General features: G+C 70.4%; 2 protein-coding genes across 3 annotated transcripts; both read left to right on the top strand.

Annotated features, from left to right (window-relative positions):
- Nucleotides 1–783: 783 nt before the first annotated feature.
- On the top strand, nt 784–4,513 carry HROB (homologous recombination factor with OB-fold). 2 transcript variants are annotated; one of them, XR_012766233.1, is made up of 11 exons: nt 784–845; nt 959–1,009; nt 1,298–2,206; nt 2,396–2,479; nt 2,653–2,793; nt 2,986–3,094; nt 3,182–3,267; nt 3,474–3,596; nt 3,774–3,966; nt 4,160–4,283; nt 4,316–4,513. XR_012766233.1 is itself a non-coding variant. In XM_075443527.1 (10 exons), exons 1-10 carry the CDS (start codon nt 843–845, stop codon nt 4,231–4,233), a joined length of 1,773 nt encoding a protein of 590 aa, XP_075299642.1. In that variant the 5' UTR covers nt 784–842; the 3' UTR covers nt 4,234–4,513. The 2 variants fall into 2 exon arrangements, 1 of the variants encoding a protein (XP_075299642.1); XM_075443527.1 differs by having other exon boundaries at nt 4,160–4,513.
- A 378-nt stretch (nt 4,514–4,891) lies between these two features.
- Nucleotides 4,892–7,902, top strand: ASB16 (ankyrin repeat and SOCS box containing 16). The gene is given in 6 exon segments (XM_075443821.1): nt 4,892–5,110; nt 5,112–5,280; nt 5,653–5,920; nt 6,823–7,315; nt 7,424–7,537; nt 7,640–7,902. Coding segments are annotated over 6 exon segments (1,422 nt in total). The 5' UTR covers nt 4,892–4,969; the 3' UTR covers nt 7,877–7,902.
- The last annotated feature ends 1,116 nt before the right edge of the window (nt 7,903–9,018 follow it).

The raw sequence follows: 9,018 nt of genomic DNA, 5'->3' as shown, positions 1-9,018 counted from the left end.
ACATGTGCAGCTGCGTGTGGGTTAGTGTGCAATCACATGTCTGATAAGCCAGTGTGCAACGGCACACATGTGAGTGTGTGTGCACCACAGGCTGGCGTGTGATGGCACACACCGTGTGAGCATGCGTGTGCCATGGGCTGCTGTGCAACGGTGCACGTGTGAGTGTCTGTGGCAGTAGCACGCAGCTGCACACATGCGTGTGCACACACGTGGGACGGGTGTGCCATCAGGCTTGCACATGAGTGTGAACACATGTGTGGATGCGTGTGTGTGACGGGCTGGCAGTGAATCACGCATGAGTGGGCGTGCAATGACACGTGTGTGCTCCGTGCACGGCGGCACGCGTGTGTGCAAGCACCCACTGCCAGCCGGCGTGCCATCGCACACGCATGTGAGCACAGGCGGGGGGTCGGCAGCCAGCACGCATGTGCATGCACGAGGGGCTGGCGTGCCTCCCCCCCTCGCGCGCACACGCGTGTGCGCGTGTGCCCGCGCCCGCCAGCTCGTGCAATTGCACACGCGTGTGTGTGGCACCCGGGGGGGTGCGGGGGGGGAGGGTCAGGCCCACGCGTGGGCGTGCGGGGATGAATCACTCCGGGGCCGCCGTGAGTCAGCGCGGGGTCCGGCCGGGGCACACGCGTGTGCACACGGGACACGCGTGGGCGGCCCAAGGGCGGGGGCGCTGGGTGCTGTCACCTCCCCTTTAAGGCCCGCGGCCGCATTCCTCCCCGCCGCCAGGGGGCGCCGGGCACTTATAGGCGCCGTTCCCGCCCGCCCCCTCGCTGGGGTCGCGACTTGGCCCGGTCCACTTCCGCCTCCAGGGCCTAGGCCGCGCCGCTGCCATGGTAACGGGAGCGGGGGGAGGGGGGGGGGTTTGCAGATTTGGGGTCCCCGTGGGGTGGGGGACACGCCATGACCGGCCCCCCCCCCCCCCTCGGGCTTCACCCCCCTCCCGCAGGCCGGCCGCCTCCAGAAGCTGTTCGGGGCCGACGGGGACCTGGCAGATGAGGTGAGGGACAGGACAGGGCCTATGGGACACCAGGGCCTGGCTCTGGGGCCTGGTGCTGCCCCACGTTGTGGGGGTGGGGGGGTTAAGCCCCCCCCGGGTGGCGGTCACTCATTAAGCGTGGTCGCTCATTAAGAGGTGGCTGGCTCTTGGCTTCAGTCCCCAAGGGCCCGCGCTAGTCTGCCCCCCCCCCCCCCGGGGGTGGCTGCGTGGGGTGGGATGGGGATGGGGGACATGAAGGGGGGGACACGAGGCTGTTTTGTTTGGCTGCCCGGTGCCTCCTTCCCGCAGGATTTCCTCTCGGCCGTGGAGGACGCAGAGAACCGATTCGTGGTCCCCAGCTATTTGTCACCCAGTGATGCGCAGCCCCTCCGCCCACTGGGACCCCAGCTCGGTCACCGCCCCGGTAAACCCCCCGGCCTGCGGCCCCTCGCCGGGCGGGGGGAGCAACCCACAGGCTGCCAAGGACCCTCGTCCAGGGGAGCAGCCCCCCAAGATGAGCTGGACAATGATCTCTTCCTGGCTGCCTGCATGGAGCTGGAGGGCCCTGAACTGCCAGCGGGGGCTGGCGCTGCCCGGCCGCCCCCCAGCCAGTGGGAGAAGCCCCCACAGACACGCACGGGGCAGGAGACCCCCCAGGAATGGGCAGCACCCAAGAAGCTGCGGGTGGGAGAGGAGCTGGTCTCCCTTAGCTCTGCGGGGGTGGAGGACAGGCAGGACCCCCTGCCCGCCCCACAGGCAGCTCCTGCTCCCAAGCTGGTGCTGAGGCCCAGCACAGCCGGTGCCTGCCCCCCCGGGCCCCCCACCCCCCTGGGAAAGCTGGGTGGCTCCTGGGACTCTGTCCCCACTCCCAGGATCCCATCCCCGAGGCCTTTCCAAGCATCCCCGTGCCAGCCTGGTGCGAGCAGCTCCTCTGTGGGGTTGCGGGTGTCCCGGACCCCCACAGAACAGGCTCCCCGGCAGAGCTGCCCCCCACCCCGGCTGCCCCCTGCCAACCCACCGGCCTTGATGAGCTGTGTGGAGCCCGCGACGAGGCAACCGCCCAGGCCAGCCCCGGGCAGCCTGCAGACGCCGGTGGTCACCAACCACCTCGTGCAGCTGGTGACGGCGGCCAGCAAAGCACCCGGAGCTGCCCCCCGTCTCCCACCCCAGGGGAAGACTCGCCGCTTCCCGGGGCCTGCCGGGATCCTGCCCCAGCAGGTGGGTGCAGGGGATGGGATGGGATGGGATGGGATGGGATGGGATGGGATGGGATGGGATGGGATGGGATGGGATGGGATGGGATGGGATGGGATGGGATGGGAGCAGCTGGTGTGAGATGCAAAGGCTTGGGGCAGCCTCGGAGCATCCCCTGGGTGCCCCATGACGTGTCTCTCTCTCTCCCGTAAGCACGCTGGGAAGCTCCTGGAGGAGATCCTCGTTTCCGCTCCCCAAACGCCGGCTCACGGGGCTGTGGCGAAGCCGCGGACGGAGGTAACCCCCTGCTCCGGCGCAGAGCCAGATATGAATCCCAGCGGTGCTGCTGCGGGCAGTCCCCGAGGCCGTGGCTTTCAGAGGGCGATGCCGGAAGGGGAGGGGGTCCCCGGGGCTGCGAGATGCACTGGCTCTGCTCCACCATGGTGACCGTGGCTTTCCTGTGACTGCAGGGACTGCCCAGCTCCTCACCGCCCGTGGAGGAGGATTTTGGGAAGGGCCCCTGGCTTGCCATGAAGACAGAGCTGGGGCTGGACGAGAGGGACCCCGGCTGCTTCCTCAGGACCTACAGTGTGGTCATGGTGCTGCGGAAGGTGAGGGAGGCCCCGGGTGAGGGCATTGGCCCCAGGGACTCGGTTTCCTGGCTCTCCCCTTGCCCCTTGGAGATGTTTCCAGGGCTGGGCATCAGCGTGGGGAGGGGGCCGAGCTGGGCTGCCTGCAGACATCCCGTGACCCCACGGGGCTGCGCTGGGGGACATCGGTGTGACGAGGGTCTTTGTGTGCAGGCAGCCTTGAAGCAGCTCCCCAAGAACAAGGTCCCCAGCATGGCGGTGATGATCAAGACCCTGACCAGAGCCAACGTCGACGCTGGTGCCGTGTTCAGGGACCCGACCGGTGAGCGCGGCCATGCTCGTGCCTGCGTTGGGCCGGTGCTCCCAGCCATCGCTTCCCGTGGGTAACGGGTCCCCTCCTCGTCCGCAGGAGAGATGCAGGGCACAGTGCATCGCCTGCTGCTGGAAGAGAGGCAGAGCGAGCTCAGGCCCGGCTCGGTGCTGCTCCTCAAGCAGGTAGGGGACGTGGAGGCAGATCTCCGGCAGCAGCGACGCGTTGGGGCTGGTTCTGCCACGGGCACCATTCACCCGTGGTCACCGTGCCCAGCTGCCGGGCTCGCATCCCGCGGGAATGGGAGAAGGGGCTCTGCCGGCTCCTCCCCGGGCTGCAGCCGGTGATGCCACCAGAGCTCTGGCTGCGACCCACTGCTCTGTCCCCGCAGGTGGGCGTCTTCTCCCCGTCCCACCGCAACCACTACCTCAACGTCACCCCCAACAACCTGCTCAAGATCTACCCGCCGGAGCCCGAGGGCAGCTTCTCGCAGCCGTCGCCAGCGCAGCGGGAGGTGAGGGAGGGCACAGTGCCGGTGGCCCTGGAGGCACAGGCATGCTGGGACTCCCCCCGAGGCTGTTACCAGGGGGTCTGCACTCCCAGAGCAACCAGGGAGGAAGGGGGAGGGTTGGGAGAGACAGAGAAATCCTCCCGTGGGCCCCCAACGATTCATCTCTGCTGGGTTTTGCAGGTCCCTTCCCAGATTGGGCTACTCCGAGACCACCCTGCACAGCCCCCCCGAGGTCCCGCTGCCCCTGGGGACTGGGGACGATGGAAGATGGGCAGCCACAGCACAGAGCAGTCTCCCAGGGGCTTCTCCCTGCACCCGCTGAGCTCCGGGCCCGAGCGAGAAGAACTGGTGGGAGCTGCCGGCTGCGACACGGGTGAGTTGGAGCTGCTCTGGGTGGGAGGAAAAGCCCAATGTCCTGTGGAAAACAGCTCCTGGGGGTGGGCAGCGTCTCCTCCCCTTTGTAGTGCCGAAGGGGGTCTTTCCCACTGCATCCCCGGTACGTGGAGTCGATTCCTCCTCTGGACACAAGTAAAACTCAGCGTGTCTTCCTCCCTCTGCCTGTGCAGATGACCTGGACGGGCTCCTGGGAGAGCTGCCTGAGGATTTCTTCTCCGCCCCGGCCCAAGCTGATTGCTGCTGACCTCGGGGAGCTGTGGCATGGCCAGGGAGAGGGTTACTGCTGGCCCGGTCTGGGCTGGACCGTGGTTACTGCTGGCCCGGTCAGGGCTGCGCCGTGGCCTGGTGAGGATGCCGAGCGAGCAGGCGATGCACTGGCTGCCCGCCTGCTCCTTTCTCTGTTGTGTTTGTTCTGGAGCCGAGAGCTGGGGGGACCCGGGGAGTCCCAGGGGGACACGGCCTCAATGCCTGTCCCCACTCCTGCGGGCAGGCCGGCCCCTCTCGGCTCCCAAACCTGCATTAAAGGGCTGTTCTGCCCCTGCCTTGCCCCGTCTGCTCGTGTGTCACCGTCCCCGCTGCCACTGCAGCCAGTGGTGCCGCTCTGTCCCCCCTCTGCTGAGCCGCAGCGTCCCGAACCCTTCCCCTGGGGGGTTCCCTGCTCTCCCAGCCTCCCCCAGGCACAAAGTGTCGTTACCCCCCGGGGTCTTACGCAGCCTCAGCCTGAGCCCTGCGGGGTTTGGGGGTACCCAGTCCCGTGGGACCGTCCCCATCTCCCACCCACCAACAGGTTAAACTCCTTGGCAGCCCCGTGCCAATCTGACCCTGTTTACCACCCTGGGGGAGTTATTTATAGGGCGGCCTGGCCTGGGCTCTTGATTCAGCATTTGTGCGTGGGGCACAGCCCTATTTATAACCCCCACCCAGGCGCAGGAGGCAGCTTGCTGTCCCCCCCAGCCTCCCCCTGCCCTCTTGGGGTGCCCATGGCCCAGGAGACCTTCACCTTCACCTCCTCCGCCCTGCGCTCGCTGCGGCTCCAGCGGGAGCTGCTGGAGCAGGAGGATCGCCGGCGAGCCCTGGCTCGGGAATCGGCCACACGACGGCTCTTACCGGAGAGCCCCCGACCCCCCCCTGACCCCCTCCCGGCGGCTCCAGTACTGCCGGGACCCCGCTGTCCACAACGCCCTGTACACCGGGGACCTCGTGCGCATCAAGAGCATCTTTAAGGATGAGATCACCGCCAACCTGGTCATGGAGATGGTCAGCGAGGAGCTGGTCTGGTCGCCCGAGCAGGGTACGGGGCTGGGGGGGCTGCGTGGGGCTGCAGGGTCCCTTCACTGCTGGGCTCCCTGTGAAATAGCGGGGGGAGCCAGGGCGAGGGGTGATGACTGGGGGTGCAGCTCCTTGGGGGCTGGGAGGTGGAAGAGGGCTGGCTGCTCAAATTTGCGGGGGTGAGACTGGGAGGGTGCCTTGGGGAAGGGGGGGCCATCACTGCTCCCCACAGGGCTTTTCCTGGCTGGGGGTGAGGCCGGGGTTCACAGCTGGGCTGGGGTATGGGCGGGTTGGGGTCCTGTGAGGGGTGGGTGGGCAGGCCTGGAGGATGCCCCCCCCCCCCGCCTCCTCTCTGACCCCTTCCCCCCCCCCCCCCCCCCCCCCAATCCGGCAGGGCTGTGGGTGCTGAGCGCCCGGCGGCAGCAGACCTCGGCCCTGCGCATCGCCGCCGGCCGGGGCTACAGCGACTGCGTCCGGCACCTGCTGCTGCGGGGCGCCGAGGTGGACACGGTGGTGGGGGGCCAGGCCCCCCTCCACGACAGCGCGGCCGCCCCCCGCCCTGACTGCACCCGCCTGCTCCTGGCCTTCGGGGCCGACCCCAACGTGCTGAGCGCGGCCGGCACAGCCCCCCTGCACCTCTGCACCTCGCCCGACAGCCTCCCGTAGGCCCCGCCCGCCGCGCCTCATCTGCATGCGGAGCCCCGCCCTGCTCATGCCCACGCCCACCCGGGCTCTGGCTAACTGCAGGGCCCCGCCCACACAATCTGCATACCATGCTCCGCCCACATGTGTGCCAGCCCCTGTGCTCCCAGCCTTATCTGCATGCCAAGCCCCTCCCACATGCTTCTCTGCCAGCAAACCTCCACCCACTCTTCAAGTCCTGCCCATACGGATGCACTCATCTGCATGCTAGGCTCCACCTCCTGCCCAAGCCGCACCCTTGCAATTCTAAACCCTCAAAGATAAGCCCCACCCTCACCCCCTGTGGACCAAGGCCCGCCCCAAAGCCAAGCCCCGCCCAACATATGGTCCCACCCAAAGCAAGCCACGCCCAAAACCCAAGCCACGCCCCAAACACATTCCTGTCCAATGCTGAGTTCTGCCCCCAAAGCCAAGCCCCGCCCCAAACCATCTAGCACCTAGCCCTGCCCATGAAGCCAAGCCCCGCCCAAAATAGTCCTGCACCAAGCTCCGCCCCCAAAGCCAGGCTCTGCCCAACATACGGTCCCGCCCAAAGCTAGCCCCGCCCCAGACCCAAGCCCCGCCTCAAAGTCCCTCCCTTTCAATGCCAAGTCCCCCCAAAGCCAAGCCCCGCCCCCAACGCCAAGCCCCGCCCAACTCACAGTCTAGCCCCCCCGAGCCCCGCCCCCCCGGGCCCCCCCGCGCTGCAGCTCCCGCGTCCCGGCGGGGTTTGCCCCAGGGCGAGGGGCGCGGGGTGGCCCCGGGGGGGGTGGTGCCAGCTCCCTCCGGGGGGGTCCCAGGTCCCTCGGTGGGGGGGTCCCAGGTCCCTCGGTGGGGGGGTCCCCACCCCCGGCTCACCCTCGTTGTCCCCCCCCCCCCCCAGGTGCGCGGAGCTGCTGCTGGCGCACGGGGCGCGGGTGAACCTGGGGACGCGGGAGCGGGAGCTGACGGCCCTGCACGTCGCGGCGCGGGAGGGGCTGGCGGCCCACGCCGAGCTCTACCTCCGGCACGGCGCCGACCCCTCCCGCCGCAGCCGGCAGGGCGAGACCCCGCTGAACGCCGCCTGCGCCGCCGCCGAGCGCCCCGGGGACGCCGAGCGTTATTACCGGGTGGCCGAGAGGCTGCTGGCAGCCGGCGCCGACCCCCGGGCCGCCGGCCGCAAGGACCACACGCCCCTGCACAACGCCTGCGGGAACGGGCAGGCCCGGCTGGCGCGGCTGCTGCTGCTCCACGGGGCCGACGCCACCGTCCCCAACTGCGCCGGGTACACCCCCATGGACTGCGCCCTCCACGCCGTCGAGGAATACCGGGACCAGCGGCCCGAGGAAACCATCGCCCTCCTCCTGGACCACGGCGCCGGGCCGGTGCACCCCAAGGTGGGCGATGGCGGGGGGGGGGGTGTGTGATGTGATGGGGGGGGGGGGGGGACAGGGGCGCGGCGGGGTGTGTCGTCCCCCCCCCAGGTGACAGCTCGCTGTCGGCAGATGCTGAAGTTCTGCTGCCGGCACCCCCCGGCGCTGGAGATGCTGCTCAACGCCTACGACCGCGTCCCCCCCGCCGAGGGCTGGGTGGGGGCCGTGCCCCCAGAGCTGTGGGAGGTAACGGGGACGGGGGGGTACCCCGACGTCCGCCCCCCCTCCACTCCAAACCCCGTCTCGCTCACCCCCGTGCCTCTATGTGTGTGTGTCCCCCCCCTCCAGGAGCACCGGGATTTCTACGCCTCGGCCGTGCGGATGGCGGGGCAGCCGCGGCGTCTGCAGCACTTGGCCCGTTGCGCGGTGCGGCGGTGCCTGGGCTCCCGGTGCCACGCCGCCCTGCCAAGCTGGGCCTGCCGCCCGCCCTCCGCCGCTACCTCCAGCTGCCCCTCGAGGGGCTGCTCTCCTGACGGCGGCCCCGGGGGTCCCCCCGTGCCCCCCCCTCCCCGAGCACCCCGGTAGGAATAAAGGAGGCGGCGGAGGCGGCTCTCGGGGCCTCTGCTTCCCCGCGGGGACCGGCGGGGCCATGGCTGCGGCGCCGAGGGGGGACCGGGGGTCGCAGGGCTCGGGACAGGGCGCGGAGGGGCGTGGCTTGGCTCGGAGGGGCGTGGCCTGCCTCGGAGGGGTGTGGCCAGGCTCCGGGGCAGCGCCACAGGCCCCGGGGAGGCGTGGCCAGGCTCGGGGGAGGGGCCTCCCCACGCCCCACCCGACGCCCCGCCCTGCGCCGTCCCTCGCCGTGGCTCCGCCCATCACACTCCGCCCCGCCCCCCGGAGTCCCCGCCCCTCTCCCTCCCAGCCTGGAGGCGTCGCCCGGGAGCTCCCCGCCCCCGCCGCCGCCATCAGCGCGCGCCGGGCCACGCCTGGTAGGCGTGGCGTGGCGCGGCGCGCGGCCTCGACGCACTTGGGTGCGCGCCCACCGCCGCCTCGTTTCCACCCCGCACCCCCGCACCCCCCCCCCCCCGCCCGTTCCCGCGGCGGCGGCGCTGTGACGTAGCGCTTCCGGCGCGCGGGCGGCGGCGGGACGCGGTGAGTGGGGGCGGGGGGAGGGAGGGACCCCCGGGACCCCGACCAGGACCCCCGCCGGGACCGGGACCGCCGCCGGGACTGGGACCATCGCTGGGATCGAGACCCCCGCGACCCCACTGGGACCGGGACCGGGACCCCCACCGGAACTGGGACCCATCGGGACTCCCACTGGGACCGGGACGACCAGGACCGGCCCCCACCGGGCCTGCGGCCCCCCCTCCTGGGAGGCACCGGAAGGGCTTTGGCCGACGGGACCCGGTCTCCTCTCCCTGCTCCTCCCCGCCGCGATTCCCGGTTCCTGCAGCTGCCCCGCACCCAGCTCGGGGTCCCGGTACTGAGCAGGAGTCCCCTGCAGTGACGGTCCACCCCCCCCGCAGCTCCTGCCCCGCAGCAACCCCGGGAGCCGTTTCAAAGCCGAACGCCATCACGAAGCCACCCCGGAGTGGGGGGACACCCCCCACAACGGAGATCGGTGCTACTGGAGAGAGCCCAGCTACGAGGATGAGGAGGGGACTGGAGCATCTCTCCTGCGAGGAGAGGCTGAGGGAGCTGGGCTTGTTCAGCCTGGAGAAGAGAAG

The sequence above is a fragment of the Opisthocomus hoazin genome, chromosome 26 (genome assembly GCF_030867145.1).
Source record: "Opisthocomus hoazin isolate bOpiHoa1 chromosome 26, bOpiHoa1.hap1, whole genome shotgun sequence".
Taxonomy (NCBI): Eukaryota; Metazoa; Chordata; class Aves; order Opisthocomiformes; family Opisthocomidae; genus Opisthocomus; species Opisthocomus hoazin.
The sequence above is the reverse complement of the archived record's forward strand: the minus strand, read 5'-3'. Positions and strand labels throughout refer to the sequence as shown.